This window comes from Colossoma macropomum, unplaced genomic scaffold (assembly GCF_904425465.1).
Source record: "Colossoma macropomum unplaced genomic scaffold, Colossoma_macropomum, whole genome shotgun sequence".
NCBI lineage: Eukaryota > Metazoa > Chordata > Actinopteri > Characiformes > Serrasalmidae > Colossoma > Colossoma macropomum.
Window position 1 is genome coordinate 30,775,240 of NW_023494789.1, and position 20,353 is coordinate 30,795,592.

Here is a 20,353-nt window from a genome sequence, read left to right on the forward strand (position 1 = left end):
ACTATATGGAACACAATGAAAAAAAAATGCATTAGTTATTTATTCAGCAGGTCCTTAAACGTTAAGACATTATTCTGAAATGTAGTAATTATTAGACTGCAGTCTTTTGCAATGGAGAAAAAGAGAACAGTTAAGTGTTTGTTGGTGAAACAGAGAGAAAATGAGAGCAAAAAAGAGGGAGCATAGGAGAAAGAGTAACTGAAGCAGAAATAGAAGCCCACAAGCCCATGCTGGTCGCCAGTAGGGCCACTGATAAGACATGTTTGCATGTATCTGTAAAAACGTGCAAAGAGAGGGGGGGGGCGGGGGGGGGTGCACCTTTGCCTTCACAAGCCCAGTTTAGGCTTGCTGCCTTAAGGTACTTCAAACTGCTGGTCTAGGATCAGCATGCTTTCCCTCTGTTCTCTTCTTCAGCACAGTGCAAGACAAAGCAAAACCAGTTTCAGAATCAGTGGCTCGGAGCAGCTCTGTCTCTGGGGCTCTTTTGACTCCTCCTCAATTCTTCTCATTCCTGTTGTGTCAACCTATCATTCTGAGCTGCTGCTGCTTCTAATGGACACAGTCATATGTAGAAACGCTCCTCCATACAGGAAACGTAAAAGACAGACATCTGCAAAATCAGGTACAGTTTGATAGCTTTTTTTTTTCTGTGCACTGAACTTCAGTGGCAGCCATTAACATGAAGCAATGTTGTGGTTAGTTACTGAACTAGTTTTTCTTCATGTCTGATTTTTTTCCAGTTTAATCATGCTTATTGTAGCATAACTCATCTAATAGGCAATTAGTGGTTTACTTTTTCATCGTAGGCCATGGAGATAAGTGACATTTGTGCCACTGGTGACTTAACAGCAGTGCTGTCATTGTTTTGGTGTTTTTGTAAGTTGTACTGTTTGTAGCTTAGTGATTATACAATGTATGTGACCAGCTAAAATGCAATCTTAAAAATAACAGTAACAGAAACGGAGAGCAATGCCATAGAACCACTTTCACTTTCCTAAAGAGCCTTTTAATTGAGTGGTTTAAATTGAGTGTTGTAAAAAAACCCTCAGGGAACCAGAAGAGTTTCCTCTGTGGCATCATCCCAAAGAACCTTTTAGTGAGGAACCGCTGATTTCTTAATTCAAAACATGTGGGTCTGTTCAGGAAAGGGACAACATTTGACTCTCAAAGGAGGTCGATGAAGGGCTACCCTCGGACAGTTGTAGGAGCAGGGTTAGGAATCTTCAGGATTTTGGCCATTTGATTTTTTTAATCCATGTTCTCATGAAGCAAAGATGGACAAAGTAATTCCAGTTGTGGTCTAGCTGACAACAACCTGATATGCATCTGCTTGGACTAATATTGTCTGATTGTGTGTTGAGGAAGCCTCAATAAAGGTCATTCAGGTTTGGCCCATGACAGCTAACTAAACGATTATTTTATATTATCTGTCTGTAATTTTATGTCATATTCTTTTGGAACTGCCTGGGGAACAAAGCCCTACAGTTTATGTGACACAGTGTTTACATGTTTTGTCCTTTTCCATCTCTTCCTAAAGTAGTTCAAAACAGCTGTGATAAGGGTGCAACTGCTGATATTGCGGTACTTTTCCACTTGCAAAACTTGGGCTGGACTCCAGTGGGTGGTCCTTTTGAAACAGTGGCTCTGAGTTAGATTCCAGAATGCACTGAGCTGATACTCCAGGATGCAGTCTTGCACTGAAAAGCAAAATTTTATTTATTTATGTATTTCTTTATTTATTTGAATGGTGTTATAAATAAAACTGTAAAACATGCTGTAGAAGACAAATATACTTTCTACAGCTGTAAATGTGTAGTTCTTTATTTTGTTGGCAGAAATGCCCCAGGCCTCATGAGGGTCATGAGGTTAAAGTTAACTTTAGGTTTTACAGACAGGAGCCTAATAATAAGCAAATTCCTATAGAACTGTTTGAAATGTGTGTGTCACAGTCAGCTGGGGCAACCATAGTAATTAGTAACTTAAATGAACTGAGGTGTTTTGTAAAGTGAAAAGTGAATTTAAAAAGTAAAAATAAAAAAGTAAAAAAGCACTTGGCTAAGGCTGAACTTTAAGAACAGCTTTACAGTTATCACGGAACCCAGATTTACTCGTACCTCTTATGGGCCCCATTTCACTTCATGTGCCAAAGATTACATAACAACACCAACACCAAAAACATGTGACTACTATGTGATATTATATTATATTATATTATATTATATTATATTATATTATATTATATTATATTATGCAGTCATATACAAAAGTTGGTCTAATCATGTTTTGGTGATTTTCTAAGTTAAAATAAGCACACATCCTCCACAGAGAATATATTTCTGCACATTTCAATACACAATAACTGTTTATTCTGTGAATTTTATATATTGGGGAAAAACATAAAACGTAGCCTGTGCAAAGGTTTTGACACATTTTATATATTTATTTTTTTTCATGATGTTAAATTCATATAAATAATAATTATCTATATTTAAATTTGTTTTTGATAGAGGTTGTTTTAACCTATTTTCAATTAGAAAATCAGCAAAATGTGTAATTTGACCGGGCATACGACTGGATTATATTATATTATATTATATTATATTATATTATATTATATTATATTATATTATATTGTTGGCATAGAAAAAGACATGAGAAATGGCAAACGAGCAGCAATGGGAAACTACCTGCTGTTTCTCAATAACAGTGGATAGCAGGCAGGTCACGTCTAGCCATACAATTCTTCTTTGTGGTAGGCTCTCACACCCACACTAACTACCCCACAGCCCAGCACAATAAAACACATGCAACACAAAGACACACTGTTAACCCGAACAAGCACAACATTAACAGCGCAAATATTGTCCTTTCTTACCAGGAGCGTGGCACCGCCTGAGAGCCTCTTTGCATGACGGATGCCACAACACTATAGTCTATTGCCACTGTCAAATCAAAACCTTGCATCTCCTTTTCTGTTTGTCTTTTTTCTTTTCATTCATGTAAATTTCCATTCCTGTAAATGTACCTGTTATAGCCTGTTTTTCATTGTGCTTTTTTTTCAGCCTTCTCAGTAGCATTATGGAGCGTGGCTTTGAGCCAGCAATGAGGCTAAAGCTGATGAATGGAGCAAGCTCCACGGCACAGCCCCAGCACAAACCGCAGCAGAGAGAACAGTGGGCCAGTAAACTGGAGTTTTTCCTGGCCGTTGCAGGACATATTATTGGCCTGGGAAATGTGTGGAGATTCCCTTATCTGTGTTACAAGAATGGAGGAGGTGGGTTAAGAACTATTTTTCTTCTACTTATAGATTAATTATGTGGATTATTTAACTTCTTAAACCTCTATGGTTTATAATTCAGCTATTAATTGCAATGCTTATTATTCAGTAACTACTACGAGTTATAAAAAAAAACTGTAAAACCAGTATAGTAAAATGATATGAATGATGCAGTTCTGAAGTTGTGTAGTATGAAATATGAAGTATGAAGGAGTGAGGAGCTGAAATGCTGGCCCATAGGCTTTAGGGTTTGAAGCCTCAGTGTGTACTTTTTGCATGTACTTTAACTATATGTGGATAATAAGATTATAAGTACAATGATTTTCATACAATTCAGGCCATGATTTTTCATACTGTACAGGCTATGTTTGTGAGTTACTATGTCTTAAACCAGCCTGATCTGTGGCATGCTCTTCTAGGTTCTGTGTATTGAAATCACCAACTTTGATATTACTAGAAGAGTTTATCATTAACAGCACAGACTACTTTGAACTGCCTGACCTAAGATCAGCACAGGCCTCAGATCAGCATTAGAGAAAGCTTGGTTCCTGGAGAAAAGCTTAAACATGCCTACTGTATGTGGTACTGTTTCTCTAGGACAGGGGCCGCATGAGGCGGTGGGTGAAGTTGTATAACTGCATACTTGGTTTTGTGGTAAGACATGCAAGTGACCTCAGTGACTTAAACACATGAGCAGGATTGTAAAAAAGTCTCCATAAGCTTCCCTCTTTCTCAAATTATCTGAGGTGCATGATGCTTAAAGGAATCATTTATTGAAAAAATCAAATGTATATTATGCCTCCTTACTCCAAATAGAGCTGATCTGTCAAGACATGTTTAATGTCCACAGTGTACTTCTTTGTTTTTTTGCACTGGAGTTATGAGGCTAATCTACAAAAGTTATCAATAAAAACAGACAAAATATGAAGGAGTCCAGACCTCAGGATGGCAGCCACTATAGCAGATGCAACATATTTTTATTCAGTTTTATAGATAACCGTATGTCCTGTTTGTCAGAAACATAATCAAGTCTGTTTGAGATTGCCTAACAACATGATGTGGTTTGAGGTAAGACTGTTGTGATTTAGAAATGTAGCTTGCAGAATGATAAATAGTGAAATAAGAACCTCCTTTTGTTGTTAGCTACATTAGCCCTATGGCTCCAGTGCAGAGCTAAAGAAGCATTCTTCCGATGCCCTGGCAGATCAACTAAATTTGAGATATGGGTAAAATTGTATAAATTTGATTTTTCACAGACTAGTCCTTTAAATAAACAAAGGTATGCATGTAAATTAGAGGAGCAGATTACATAGATTCCATTAAACCTTTGCTGACTGCACATTGTTAGTTGACACATACAAGAGTATATCTGATTCACTTTTATTTTCTGAATCATGTATTGAAAGCAATTTTTTCGTGTCAAAGGAGCCTTCTTTGTGCCATACGTCCTCTTCCTGTTTTCCTGTGGGATACCACTCTTCTTCTTGGAGACATCATTAGGCCAATACACCAGCCAAGGTGGCATTACATGCTGGAGGAAGATCTGCCCTCTTTTTGAAGGTGAAAAAGTAAAATATCTCACCAATTAAAAAACTGTATAACCTATACTCAATTAACTACGTCTTAGTCAATATTGTTTAGCAAATACTGTCATCACAAACCACAACAGCTACTACTTCTACTAATGAAAAAATAAAAAATAATTATAACAACAACAACAACAACAACAACAATAATAATAATAATAATAACAATAATAATAATACTTATTATTATTATTATTATTATTATTATTAGTGGTAGCTGTAGCAGTAGTAGTAGGTGGGGGGGGGGCAACATGTTAGATGCAGGTTGGAACTAAACTCTGCAGGAAAGTAGATCTCCAGGAAGAGGGTTGGGGACCACTGGTCTAAATAATAGCTGAATTACATCCATTATGCTGGGCACTACTACTACACTCTCTGCTGAGTTTATTTTTTTAAATATTAGCTGGCCAGATTAATTGTAAATATGATGAATTGTAAATATATGACAGGCCTTATAAAGTTGCCAGTAGACAGAGAAGCTAGAAAGACAAACAAGCTACTAAGCTAGCATCTAATGCTTATTTTTCAATGGGTAAAGAGTATGCTTTTACACTTCTTCTCAGGACTTGGCTACGGTAGCCAGGTGGTGGTCCTGTATACTGGAGTCTATTACATCATCATTCTGGCCTGGGCGTTTCTCTACCTATTTTCCTCCTTCAGCTCAGAACTCCCATGGGCCAGCTGCAAGAATAGCTGGAACACAGGTGACAATACTCTCATTGTAATGACCTGCCACTACAGCAATCTAGACTTACACCATGTTCTTTCAGTTCAATAGTGTTCAGTTCAACAAAATAAACTTTAATGACAAGCTTTGTACAAATATGTCTTTATGTCAGAATGAGGCACACATTTCCAGGTCCAATGGAACAAACATTCTGCTGGAATGTTCAAGGCAAACATTCTTCATTTGTTCCTTAGTTTATGTCAGAGCAGCTGCCGGACATAGATATGAAATAAATGCAAGGATAGTGCACCTTAAATTATTTCTTATAGATTATGAGAGTTTGTAACAACGATGTTTCCATTTTTCTGTTTGTAGAGCACTGCGTTGAATTTAGTCAGAGCAACGTAACTGAAAATATTCCAGTCAAAGTGACATCCCCAGTTATGGAATTCTGGGAGTGAGTATTTGGAAATGACACCCTATTAAAGTAATTGTTTGGCAAGTGATTCTGGGCTAGAAAACACATAAGCAAGAGTATTTAAGTGTGAGTTTACAATTTAACTCAGTTTGGATGAACTTCCATTACTTTCCAGCTAGAAAAAAACTAAAAGTGCCAATCCACAGAAGCATATCTTCTTCAGATTTGCATATCTTGACTGACTGATACATTTGGGGTAAGGGAAAAAATGTGTAAAGGTTTATTTCTCACTGAAGCTTTGCTTTAAAACTGCAGACACAATTACATGTTCACTCAGACTCAGTAAATCCATCAGCTGACCCTTTTCACACCTCACATTAACTGGAAGAAAGCTTGAGTTATGAGAAATATAAGCAGATGTTGAAATGTTCTATGTGCTTGTAGGAGGAGGATTTTGGGTTTGTCTGGAGGGATTGAAGAGATTGGTAATGTGAGGTGGGAGCTGGCTCTGTGTCTGCTGCTGGCCTGGATCATCTGCTACTTCTGCGTGTGGAAGGGAGTGAAGTCTACTGGCAAGGTGGGTACTAAGTGGGCACCAATATGAGATTTGTGGGCTGATGCCTACATCCAATTCTTTTTATGTACATATCTGCCAAAGCTGCATTGAATTAGCATTGCAGAGAAATATAACATTTATTTCTAAGGTGCTACAAACACAGTAAAATGAATAAATGCAGAGATATAGCATCCCATACATATTGGTTTGAAAGATATTAACTTTTTTTTAGAACTATGTGCTGATACTGATATGAATCCAATATTATAGAGTATCCCTCATGGGTACATGATGAAGCAGTGCGAAAATGTAAGTCAGAATTTTCTGATGCTCAGTAGGGCCTGACCAATACAACGCTGACTGATAACACTGAATGAGGTTAAGGTTCCGCAAATTTATCAGCATTGAAGGAAATCCTTCTGACAAAGCAGTGATGATGTCACTGAGGAATGATGATGCTGTTTTGAACAGCCAGACTGTCTGTAAACACTGTTAATTTGTGAAGTAGAACAGACCATGGACAATTTTATCTTGTTTGTGAGTTTAACATCATGCTCTTTTGCACATTATTTAAAATGTATTTTTAAGGTTATGTTATATGATTTTTAATAAGTGACTTGTTCAGGTCATTTAAGACTGCAAGTTTTTTTAAAGACTCTGCAAGTAAGATGTTCTTCTGACCATGACCTCACTAGTCCGGGAAATGTCTCTTCTGCTATGCATGAACTAATTATTATACACTTGGTCACAGTTTATGTTACCACACTGTGAAATGTAGTAATTGAGTAACAATATTTCTCACTGCTACCTCACAAAGCTATGATTTGATGTTCTTCACAGATGTTAGCTAGCAAAGTTATCTGAGAGGAGCCCATGGTGCAAAACAGCAGTGAGAGTTCAGTCCTCTCTCTACTGCAGTTCCACTGGCTTGGCTTTAGGCAAGTCACGCTGGGGTGTTTCTTTTTTAGAGCCAAGAAATTATGCCCACCACTTTTGGAGGTGTGGTGCCACCCCTGCTTCTGACACTGATGCTTTTTTCTTTTCATTCCGAAAGTGTGAGAATGATTTCAGTACACTTATACACTTATCTGCACTTTTTACATATTTGATCATTGAAACTGACAAGAAGCTGTTATATCATTCAGTAAATCACTGTTAAACAAAAACTATTGGAACCTGTTCATTTTTGAGCATAGAAAATTACATCACATTATTTGTTATCAGCATTTTGAGCTTCTCAGAATCAATATTGCTCAAGCCTTAAGTGCACTGTGCTGTCGTGTTTTCTCAGGTGGTCTATTTCACTGCTACCTTTCCTTATGTGATGCTGGCAGTTCTGCTGGTACGTGGACTCACGCTGCCTGGAGCCATTAATGGTATCAAATTCTATCTGTATCCAGATCCTTCACGCCTCACGGACCCTCAGGTACTGAACTTTTTAAAATTTGTTTCTTTGTGTCTTCACTATTATTTGTTCCTAGCTTTACTATAAACATGAATGCAAGTAATGCTGGTCTTAAAAACATGTGGATCACTTTTGAACCACTATCCATGTTTCAAGATGATGTGTTCCATTTCAGGTGTGGATGGATGCAGGTAGCCAGATATTTTACTCCTATGGAGTTTGTACAGGTGTTCTGACAGCTTTAGGAAGTTACAATAAATATGAAAACAACTGTTACAGGTAAAAGAAAATAAGTTTAATATACTTTTTGATTGGGGTTATGTCCATAATTTTGTGCTTGAGAAGGGGGTCAAAGGTAAGAATAGACTAAAGCCATTTCTTGTCTGTTTATACTTTACAGAGACTGTGTGTACTTGTGCTTGCTAAACAGCATGACCAGCTTTGTAGCTGGTTTTGCCATCTTCTCTGTGCTGGGTTTCATGGCAGATGAACAGGGAATGGACATTTCAATGGTGGCAGAGTCAGGTATGATATGTGTACTGGCACAAGATCAGCCAAACCCAAGAGCAACACAGAATCTTTGAGATGTGATCTTTGTTAAATTGCATTGGAAAAAGGAGACTGCTATGAACAGAAAGCTATGCATTTGTTCATCATTGTAATTATGGTAGTATGTCATATAATATTTCATGAGCTATATGGCTGAATAAGTAAATGATAAAGTTTTATGAATTCTCTTTAAGCGTTGCACACTCATCAGTCTTTCTTGCTGTAGGTCCTGGTCTGGCATTCATTGCTTACCCACGTGCAGTGGCCTTAATGCCTTTACCTCAGTTATGGGCAATTTTCTTTTTCATTATGATCATTTTCCTTGGATTGGACAGTGAGGTGCGGCTACACATTTATTTCTAACCTTTAACTAGTTTCGTAAATGGAGAATAACTTTTTTGTGTGAATCACCTTGAAGGCCAGATGGTAGGCCTATCATATAGAAACACTGCTAGAGAAACTTTGGAATAAGCTCAAGCTAAAACTATCAGAGCACTGTATTAGAACATGGGATTTCTAATGAAGGGGTACCTGTGTGTATGTACAGTTTGTATATCATGAAGCTCTGGTAACGGCGATCTCGGACATGTATCCCTCCTTCTTCCAAATTGGACACCGGCGTAAGATCCTGCTCCTCTTCATCTGTGTGGCCAGTTTCCTCGTTGGCTTGCTGATGGTAACAGAGGTGAGAGGCCATCCAGAGCAGACATATGGCGAGAATTCAATGCTTCCTTCTTCATCACATTAAACAAACAAACGACTTTGTGGTGGCATTACAAAATACGTTTTAACCATGCCACAAATCAAGAGTCTTGATTATACCCTTCAAAATGAAAATAGAATTTTAAGAAGTTCTTTCTCTCTTTCTCCGAAGGGCGGTCTGTACGTCTTCCAGCTGTTTGACTATTATGCTTGCAGTGGAATGACTCTCCTGGCCTTTGCCATTCTTCAGTCCATCTGTGTCGGATGGGTTTATGGTAGAGACTTCTGTTATATCATTTTTGTTATGTTGGGTTAATGTAAATGAAAGGAAAGCATGATTTTTAGCATGCGGCTTTGACACTTTGCTACTGTTTAAGTGATCTTAAAACAACTTAAGGAATAGTTAGGTTAAAAGAGATTGAATTATGTACACTGTTTGTGCTTTTAGGTGCAGACCGTCTGTACAACAACATCGAGGACATGATTGGCTATCGGCCCTGGCCACACATGAAGTACTGCTGGAAATATGTCACCCCTATTATTTGCACAGTGAGTAATCTGCTGGCAAAACAGTTCTCAAACAAAAGATGACCGAATTTACTAAAAACAGTTTTCAGAAGTTCAGAGGTTACTGAAAATAGATTTTTTTTACACATAAGTTTATATTCTACGACAGATCATGGAAGCTCTTGGTAAGAAAAATGGCTCTCAGATAGCAATTTTGATATGGTCCAAACCTGGGCTACATCCAGCTTTTACTTGCAGTCCACATACCACATGGAATGATGGCACAGGAGAGGGCCAGAAGCAGTTGCCAGAACCCAGTCTGTTTCCTGATGTTAGAAAGCCATCTCAGCCATCTTTAAACCACCACTGCCAGAACTGATCCACCACACAAAACCACTAGTACAAAAAAACAGGCCATTACAACTGCCTTATTGGGTGGGACTTCCACTATTGTACAGTGCCACCAGACTCAGAGAGTGGAGGTCAGCATGTACTTTCCCCACTTTGACTACCAGCTTCAGATGGTTGGGGGGTTGATACAATGTCAACTCACAGTATGTCAACTTAGATAAGTTTTATTGTTCTATTAACTTACTATTTGATGTGCAATGAAAACAAAATTTTAAGCGGCCACAAATCATTTTAAACTAAATCTGAATTAAACTCCAAACTAGGAAATGTAGGATTGTGTTGGACTAAATAAATGTAATGTTTTAACCCAACATTATTCTTTATTGAAGTAACAAAGAAAATGTCACATAGGCCAAAACATTTTAGGTTGGATTTTTTGCAGTTTTCCATGCCATATATAGCAGGGATCTGAATTTAAACTATGCTCCCACACAATGCTGTTAAACCCTATTTAAAACATATCAGCACTGGCAATCTTTGCCAGACGTGGCCCAGATCTGTTTTGAGACATTTGGGCCACTTTTGGCTCACATGCAGTTTGCCAGTGCCAACTATGGGCCAGAAGTGGATTACATCTGCATGTTATCTGGGCTTCTCCAGTGTTCAAAACTATTTGCTTAAGAATTAGGATGTTTTTTAGCTATGTGGTGTGTAGTGTTGTACTGTCTGATGTCTATCACTTAACTGTAATAGTAAACATGAAATTAGTGCTTGGCATGGTCATCGTGCCTCTACATGCACTCCTAAAAATGAAGTTTCCCAAGGACTCTAAGTAGTGCAACTGTCTAAGTGTTGGTCTTATTAAAAAAAATGTTCCTAAATGGTTCTTGACACTTCTAGGAAGAACCCTGAAATGGTACAGAGCTTTTATATAGTGTACAGGTTCTTTAAACATTTTTGATGTCCTCCACATCTAATCTATAACCATTGTTTTTTAAAGAGCCAGCCATTGAAAGTTCCTTTAAGAGTGTAGGACCAAGCTTTTAGTATTTTCAGTATCTCAGCCAGTCGTAAGTCTGTTTGCGACACCTGTCACCAGCATCTGTCTTTCTGGAAAAGACAGGTGAGACCTTCTGTAAGATTTCCAGTCTTACAGTCAGTTTCAAGAGTTTGTGTGAGGAAAAGCCTGCCTGGCTAATCTTCCTCATCCTCATCATTATCTCTCTTATCTCCTTTCTGCATCTTCCTCACAGGGGACATTTGTCTTCTCCTTGGTTAAGTACACCCCTCTGAAGTTCAACAACATTTATGAGTACCCTTGGTGGGGCTATGCCATTGGAGGCTTCTTCACACTGTCCTCCACCCTGTTGGTGCCTTTGTGGATGGTGTATGCGGTTTGCAAAACTCCTGGCTCTATGAGGAAGGTAAATGAATGCTGTCTGACTTTAATGCAAATTTTTCAAATGTTTTGGAAGTGAGTTAGCGGTGTCAGTGCAAAAAACATATACATGTAGTCATAAACTTTCTTTAGGCCTTAGTTATATCCTTCAAAAAGTGAAAAAAGTTTGAATTAGTTTGATTTTGAATTGGTTTTGTATTATATTTTATTGTATTAGTCTGGAGAAGACTAAAAAGGGTAGAGGGGATCAAACCCTAGTTTGCTACACAGAGGACACTGGTATTACCCACTACAGTATGGTCTAAGGTTCACTTATTTAACACTGGAGCTACAAGGCTAATATAGCTAACAAGTACTGAAGCTTGTACTCCACCACTAAGCACCATGCAAACTGCTTGCCTAATTAATAATTTCCATCAAAACATCTGAAGATGTTAAGTTATATCAATTAGACTTGCTTATGTGGTAACTGACACTGTAGCATTGTAGCTCCAGTGTAAAACTAAAGAAGCAAACTTCAGATCTGAGACATGTTGGCTAATCAGTGACTTTTAGGATAAATTGTAAATATCAACAGATAACTTTAAAATTACTTTTTGTTCAATTTTGAGCTTTTGACAATAATATACTAAGCAAACTGTAATTTGTCTCCCTGAACTAGCGAATGAAAACCCTGTGCACCCCTGCTGAAGACCTGCCTAATCCAAAATCTCCAAAGAAAGGGCTCTCTTCTAGCACGTTTGAGACTTTCACAGATCTTCAGACCTTACGCACTGTTCACAGACACACTCCAGCAGACGTATAAACACGCTGTGATACATGAAGGAACATACAAACACACACACACACTCCAACAGAGGCGCACTGTTACATGGTGGACATTTTCAAAATGGCCCGGTATTCGCTGTCATCCCAATCATCTTTACCATCTTCACTATCTTCATCACAAGCAGAAATTTTGACCAAGTCATCTTCGATTTCTGTTTACATGCAGTGTTTACTTGTTACCCTTTCTATGTTAACATTTTGAACTGTTACAGAAATGTACACGGTTACAGAAAAATAGTGGCATGAATAAGCTATGTGTACAGAACTGCAGAGCTGAGATACAGTTATATAACTATACATTATACAACTGTATGTTGTATAATGTACAGTTAATGCCAGTGCTGATAAAGAGGTGTTATTTTTTATTGACACCAATGCTTATATTTATACGTGATCTTTATGGATCATTCTGTTGCTATTTTTCAAAGTTCAATCTTTATCAATGCCTGTATAGAAACTTTTAAAAGTTTTAAAATGTTTTATGATTCCATGGTGTGGATTTATATGGAATGTCCGTTGTTGCATGTGAATGGTTGTAAGTTTGTATGTCTTTACTCAAATATATATTTTTTAAAGATTTCTAAGAGACACATGTACTTTAAATAGATGAGGTTCCCAATTTGAACATAATATGCCTTTACAATAACTACTGTCACTGTTGGTTGAGATTGGTCCCTCTTTGGATACTGTACAATAAATAAAATTGTTTTAATGTTTCGGGTGGCTTAATGTAATAATGAGCGCGTTCTAAATCATGATAGGGGTTGAATGGACTTATTTGATACTATTTGATTATTTTTGTAAACTGCTAAAATTGTCTACATTAACAAAGGTGTTCCCAATTACTGTGAGAAATCTGTACATTATTTTTCTCTTTAACAAAGGGGCCACTTGTTGTTGCACACACAAGCCTCTTTCATACTTGCGCTTTAGGGTTACAGTAATGGCTTGTCTTTCAGCTTTGGAAGAACAGTTCCATCTACTGGACAAATTGCATTATTGCCAGTTCTACAGTGTTTATCCACAATATGTATAAATTACATTCAGACATTTTCAATACTTCGAATAGTAACTACCAAACTATCGCTAATATTTCCTGAATGGAAAACGAAATGGTTGACGATTGCAACTTTACAGCAGTTCCTTGCAAAGGTTCCTGGTCACTGAGTGTTGTGTATGAAATAACTGCTACACCACTATGCCCTACTATGCACTATACAAGCACTTTTCAAAAGTTTCAGACCTGCTTATTTATTTAGTAACCTACGCCCAAAGACCGTTTTAGATTGGAGCCTTATATAGTAAACTCAGTTAACCACAAACACAACAGTCCAGTTATATCTTCAACATGTGTGTACATGTACACTACCCACCAAATGTTTGAGGGCACCTGCCTTTTTTGCTCTTTTTTTTGTTGAGGAACTTTTTCCTGTTTTTCCCTGTTACTTTTCAAGTAAGAAAACAGCTACTTACTTATACTCTGTGTATACTTTATGACACCCGGCTTCATATTTACTGAAGTATTTTTCTTGGTATAAAGATCTTTTGATAAATAATGCTTTAATATAAGTGACTTTTTTCCTCTCATTAAAAGCACATATTAAACATCTTGTCCCAAAGGTGATTTAAACACCTGAAAGATTTCAGTATATAATGTGTGGGCTATCTATTTGTCTGTCTGTCTGTCTGTCTGTCTGTCTGTCCATCTATCTGTCTGTCCATCCATCTGTCTGTCTTTCTGGCTGTCTGTCCGTCCGTCCGTCTATCTATCTATCTATCTATCTATCTATCTATCTATCTATCTGTCTGTCTGACTGTCTGTCTGGCTGTCTGTCTGGCTGTCCATCTGTCTATCTATCTATCTATCTATCTATCTATCTATCTATCTATCTATCTATCTATCTGTCCATCCGTCCGTCCATCTGTCTGTCCGTCTGTCTATCTATCCATCCATTCATCCATGTCATCTAGAGTTCAGTAAGGCAGCATACCCCCAGCTAAGGACAAAGAAAACATTACAAGAGAAAATACTCAAAAAAGAATATGCTCTCCATAATAATAAAGGTAAATAAAAATATATTAATCAAATCAATTCAACTCAAATTAGAAGTTATCCTGATCATTAATCATCAAAGTAATTCAGTCTTGAAATCTGTCTAATTGAGTGATAGTATGTGACTATACAACTACAGCAATACTGTTTGACATTCTTTTCCATTGTGTTCTTAGCATCTTATGATCAGAATTCATTTTTGATGTTCTGGATTCTGCATGTGGTCACTGAACTATACAGATTAGCACATAGATCTTCTAAAGCCCCCACACCCCCTCACCCCCTGCCCTGCTGTCAGTTGACCTGTCTCGATTTGAATGGCCAGCTCACCTCATTGTCTGTGATGGTGTATTCTGGTCACACCTTATCTGTTGTTGAGCTGGTGATAAGCCCCTTGTAAGAAGCCAAAGAGAGTTTAAGAAGCTAAACCCGATTAACTGACGTGTGACTTTCTACTAGCAGGTCACACCTCTAAATCTCTGAGATTCTGACAGGCTCCTCACACTGCCCTGCTCTCTTTATGGTCAGAATATTGCTAAGCTCTGAGCCCTGTACTATTTGATATGAAGTGAATCCTCTTTGGCAGTCTCTGATGCTCTAAACAGCCTTTATAAATGTCACGTCTCATCACACAAACGTTCTTATTTTGTTATAATGCAGCAATTCATATGAGAGGTACAACCACACTGCACAACCTACAGTTAGATCTAGATGCTGAAAATATGAATATGGCGTACTTTTTGTTTGATATTGCTCGTCTTTAGTTCCCAGCTCACCCAGATGGTCATTTACATGGCAGTAATTTTCAGAGAATAATTTCCTAATAGCGAGCATCTCTTCTTTCCATTTATTACAAGATAGCCAAAAAGTTGTAAGAAAAACCTGTAAGAAAAAAAAATGCAGGAACAGAAATCAACAAAAGTTATAGTCTGTCTCTTAATATTAGCTTTCAAATATTCATTCAAATTGTTTGGGCAAGACACAAAAGAAGAAGGTCAGATCACTACATGTCTTTAATCAATATCAATTTAATAGAATATACTTATGTTTGAAGCCAAGTCATTAAGTTCTAGTAAAGTTGGAACAGGATTAACCTAGTTTTTCTGGACCACCATTGGCTGCATGGTATTTATGTTGCACAAATCTCTATGATATATAACATAAAAATCTTACATTATGTGCAGGGTGACAAGTTTAGTCCATCCACCCACAGTGTTCTCTGGATGCCCACTTAGATTTTTTACCATCCACTTTTTTCAATAAATACAAAACTACTATCATCACCAGGGCCGGCTCTAGCATTCTGGGGGCCCTAAGCAGGTTTCTGGGGGGGGCCAATGTGCCTAGGGACTCCCCCAGACCTACACCTTGTAAACAGTTAAAAAATAAAAGTAGAGAGAATAGTTTTTCCTCTGAGCCCTCAAGCTATCGTTTCAAGTTATCAATTTTAGTAACTTCTTTAATGTGTCCTGTTTGTGTTTTAGCTGTCTATTTGACTGTATACTGTTTTGGCATTTTTATTATATTTTTCAGTCCAATTATATGTTTAATATGGTAAAGATCTGCTGAATTATTGTGTGGACCAGTCTTAGCATAATTCAAACATTTATACATAGAAATCCTATATATAATCTTAAATAAACGTTCCTAAGAATCCTGTTGTACCTTTGATTATACAACATATACAATATATACATATACAACAATAGCAAACCAGTTAGCTTGCGAGCTGATTACTGTATAATTAGAGGCTAACTTATAACAGTGACTCACACAAAAGGTGTAAAGTATGTTAAAAAAAATCTGCAGTTTTAGTGTACTGCTGATGATTGAATGCTAACGGGGTTCCCTCAGCATCCTCCCAGTCCCAGACTGCTTCTTGTTTTCTGACCAAAAGCCATTGCAACATAATGTTGACACCTCAAAATGAAACCAAAACATAGTTTTATCTTTTAGCTTTTTCTCCTCATCTTCTCTTGTTTAAGACTTAATTAAACAGTTCTCATTTCAGTGTCTCATTATATAACATAATGGAAATTTACAGTAATTACCTAAAAGTTGCTAGGGGGCCCCCTGGTGGCCACAGGGCCTTAAACAGCTGCTTAGTAGGTAGAGCCTGCTTTAATCAAAACCCTTTAATTAATTCATTACTTAAATAATCTGCTGCTATGTCACAAATTCACAAAAAAATGATTTATTTAGCTCTCTAGCTAGGTCTGCTTTATCATAATCTACTAGCCTAAACAAAAGAGACTTTACATTTCACGACTTCTCCAATGAAACATACAGTGAGAAGTAACACTTGAACTGGCAAGGAAAATGCAGGTTTGTTTACTTGGTCTCTTTAAACATCTCTACATGTTTAGAGATGTTTATATTATAGCTTCTGAGATAGCTAACACTACACTGTCAAACTCTTACAAAGAGATAATTATAAAAAAATATGACTGACGCATCAAGAGAGTATTCCACTCTATTCTGGAACACTTACTCCAGCGCTTTCTGACTTTATTTTCACCTGCAAGAGTGAAAAACTGCTAAATAACACTGCAAATTTCCAAATGAAGTCAGACACAGGCTAAGCTCAAATAAACACTCAACACTCACCGCTGTGTTAGGAAGAGTTTTTGTTGTTTCTGTAAGACACATGACGCTATTCAATGTATGTTTTCTGCTTTCCTTTGGTATTTGTATGTTAGCCCACCTGAACTATGAGTATACGAGCAAAAATGCCACTTCATTTGATTAGTTCTACAGCTCCACCACTGTTGTAGGCTGGCCCACTGAGTGGTCTACCAAAATCCAGTCCATCTACCCAGTTTTTGGACAAATAATGCAGTACAAATTCTGTTTTGGAGAAACTTTTGGAGAAACTTACATCTCTCACTTGTCTCAATTGTCTTTTTATGATGTAAATTGTCGGAAGTGGGCTTTACACATGCAAGAAATGTCGGTGCTGTATTATGATTAATACCATAAATTAATAATAGAGAAATAAAAATGTGTTTTCCATTATGCCGTACATATAATATGTATATCTGCTGTTATTCTTTTCAAAAACTCATTATATCCAGAACTGTTTATATTGAATATACAGCATGTTGGAACGAAAATCTTCATATAGATAATGATCATAAAAAGGGAGTGGCAGGGATATGATGCATCTATTTTTTGTTGAACTGTAAATAATTCGATATTATATTTTATTCCAGCAATTCTTTCAGTCATTTGCCACATCTGTCCATTTGAGGTATATGAGATTAGGCACTGTCCCCACACACCGGCCTTGATTTTCCTTTGTAGGCACCTCTAATCGAAACTTATCCCATGATGACTTGGAATGGAATAGACCTTCATTATTTAACCTTAGTGTCTCAGATTAATTAACAAAATACATCATCACAAGTTAATTAGAAAAAATACTCTCAGCTTTAAAAGGTAGTGTGAATGTTGAACAGCATTAGATCTGAGAAGAAGTGGATTAGAAGAAACTGAAGAGGAACCATGGAGTAAGAGGAACCTCTGAAAGATTATATGTGGGAGAACTTGGGGCACTTTTTAATGAGCTTTAAATTGCAGTGTCTGAATTTTAACCTATGATGCTAGATGATTTTGGTAGCTATAACCAGCTACACAACTGTTTTATTTTCTCAAATTTGTTACCAGCATTAGATTTTATGGTAAGTGCAATTATTTCAGTTCTGTAATTCATACATTTTTATTGATTGTAATTCATAATTTTTATTACTAAGGGTGGCCGATTTGGCATAAATATAATGGCATAACATAATACTCAAAGACATTATACCTTGTCTCACAATATTCAGTTTTTCTAAGGTTTGATAACAGACAAAAAAGAACCAGTAGTGCCAAAAACTATGAATGCAATGATTTTTATTCATTGTTTTGATGCACTAAATCCAATTAAACAGAACTAATCATGCTCTCTTTGTAATGAAACATGCAATTTGTCATTGTTTGATATCCACAATGTGCTCAGAAAACCATACTGTGCCATAATAAGATATGTATCATGATAACATTGTCATGTCGCCCACCCTTACCTATTTTGTAAAGAAAGGGGCTGTGTGAATGTGTGTCTCTATGGATATTGAAACAGGCAGGGGAACCTGTGATGGAGGACAATAACTCAAATCAGAGGGAACAGATGTCATGAGCAGTTATGTACATTCTTGGCTCTGTTCACTCCTGCTAACATGGCCAAGATTTTTCTAGAGGGTGACAATCCAATCAGAGAGGATTGGAGCATTAGGGGGAATACAAGCTCCAGGAGTGTTAACAGCTTGTTAGTACCTATTTATGCCACTAATGCTACACTCAAGCTGCTAGCGACTGGAAATCCTTCTTGAAAGTGTTGACATACCAGCTTGAGAGATTTTAATCTGACAGACGGTACAGGTTCATTCTTTCATATACATATTGTCATATATTTTGTGTCATATATTTGTTTGACTTTGCCAAGTTAAAAAAGGTTATACTCTCAGATTTTAACAAACAACTGTAACTGAAAACAGTATTTCCAGATGTTCAGAATTCAGTATAATCACAACCTGAAGATGAGTAAATTATCCTGCCTATCCATGTCATTTGCAGTTCTGTTTTTATCTCACTCTTCTGTTTTTATTTTAACAGATCATTGCCACAACACAAAAACATGCCTGTCAATATCTGCCAGTTTATGTACAGAGTATTGAATTTTACATGTTATCTGCAGTCAGTGTTCTGTTTCAGGACTAGCTTTGTTTCCTGACATCCTTCACTGAACTACATGTACATGCAATCTGCAGGCAAACAAAATGCCAATAAAACATTTCACAGGGCAATTTTATCTGAAAATATGTTTCTATAACCCTTTAAATGACCCAAACCAACTGGCATTAGCATGTAATAAGCCTGGGATTTTAAGGGGATAATACTCATGCGGACCTGTGCCAGGATAATGTTCAGTCAATACAGGTTGAGCTGGTCTACAGCATGGTCTAGCGGGTTAAGCTGGCTGTCTGGCATATTCTTGGCATTGATACTGTCAACATGAAAGATTAAACCAAAATTAGCACCAAAGTATCTAAAGCAAATTTATGTTGTGAACCAGTAGAATAGTAGTCCTTAGAGTCTATACTGTTTTTATGAATTTCAATAAAATGGTCACACAAAGCAAACAGATTTAAGTTTTCTAGCATGTTAAATAATGTGTTACCAGGGTTGGGATGACTACTGAAAAAATAGTAGTTAGTTACTTTGTAGCTACTTTCCCAAGATTTGTAGCTAGCTACAATTTAGCTACTTTTCCAGAAAAAGCAGTGTCTACTTTTTAGCAACTTTTTGAAAAGCAGTGCACTACTTTTTAGCTACTTTCAAAGCACGATCGTCAGAATGTTTGTGAATCTCCACCTAACACACCAAACAAGCCCAACTGATAGTGTGAACAAGACACTGCATTTAATCATGTGCCAGAAAGAAACAATTGAAAAGCTGCAAATATACAAATAGATCACCAAAGTTTAAGTAAGTTTAAGTGTAACCAACAATCAAACTTACACAACCAAAGGCGTGATATCCAACAAAAATTTACTCCAAGTTTTTCCTAACAAAAAATCAACAAAAATAACCAAATACAAACCAAACAATTTAGTGCAAATCATTGTCAACTCTTGAATTAGAACTGTTCCAATTTAAACATTTCAGCAAGATATACAGACATGACATTCAGAGTCCTTTGTTAAACTTCAGTAACACTTTAGCCTCAAAATTCTCATCAGTGACCCTGGCTCTGTTTGGGGTGAGAATCACTCCACAGCATAACTAGATTTTTAGGTAAAATAACATAATCCTCCTTTGCTGTAAAATCGTTATAACACACAGTTCAAACACAGTTTTCACAATAAATGGTCTTAAGAGCTGGAGTTAACGTATAACTGCTAATTTACCAACCTTTATCGCTGAAGACTGACGCGCAGACTGCTGGACACACAGCAATGCAGATAACGAAATGGCAAAGTGAAAGATTTGAGACGAACATCGATAATTTGGAGAT

The 20,353-nt window shown here is 37.0% G+C and overlaps 1 protein-coding gene across 1 annotated transcript; it reads left to right on the forward strand.

The window, feature by feature from the left end:
- Positions 1-526: 526 nt before the first annotated feature.
- slc6a22.2 (solute carrier family 6 member 22, tandem duplicate 2) lies at positions 527-12,962 on the forward strand. Its single transcript, XM_036570938.1, has 15 exons — positions 527-622; positions 3,063-3,274; positions 4,703-4,837; positions 5,427-5,567; positions 5,906-5,987; positions 6,393-6,525; positions 7,796-7,930; positions 8,085-8,188; positions 8,310-8,434; positions 8,685-8,797; positions 9,006-9,143; positions 9,333-9,435; positions 9,609-9,709; positions 11,272-11,442; positions 12,079-12,962. The coding sequence occupies exons 2-15, from the start codon at positions 3,079-3,081 to the stop codon at positions 12,220-12,222; spliced, it is 1,821 nt and encodes a 606-aa protein (XP_036426831.1). The 5' UTR covers positions 527-622; positions 3,063-3,078; the 3' UTR covers positions 12,223-12,962.
- Positions 12,963-20,353: the final 7,391 nt, after the last annotated feature.

What these genes read in the sequence shown, in the direction of transcription:
- slc6a22.2 (XM_036570938.1), top strand. Translation starts at nt 3,079, where the DNA reads ATGGAGCGTGGCTTTGAGCCAGCAATGAGGCTAAAGCTGATGAATGGA. An exon ending in GAGTGAAGTCTACTGGCAAG is followed by an intron (nt 6,526 to 7,795) that starts GTGGGTACTAAG and finishes GTGTTTTCTCAG; the next exon opens with GTGGTCTATTTCACTGCTAC. An exon ending in CTGTGTCGGATGGGTTTATG is followed by an intron (nt 9,436 to 9,608) that starts GTAGAGACTTCT and finishes TTGTGCTTTTAG; the next exon opens with GTGCAGACCGTCTGTACAAC.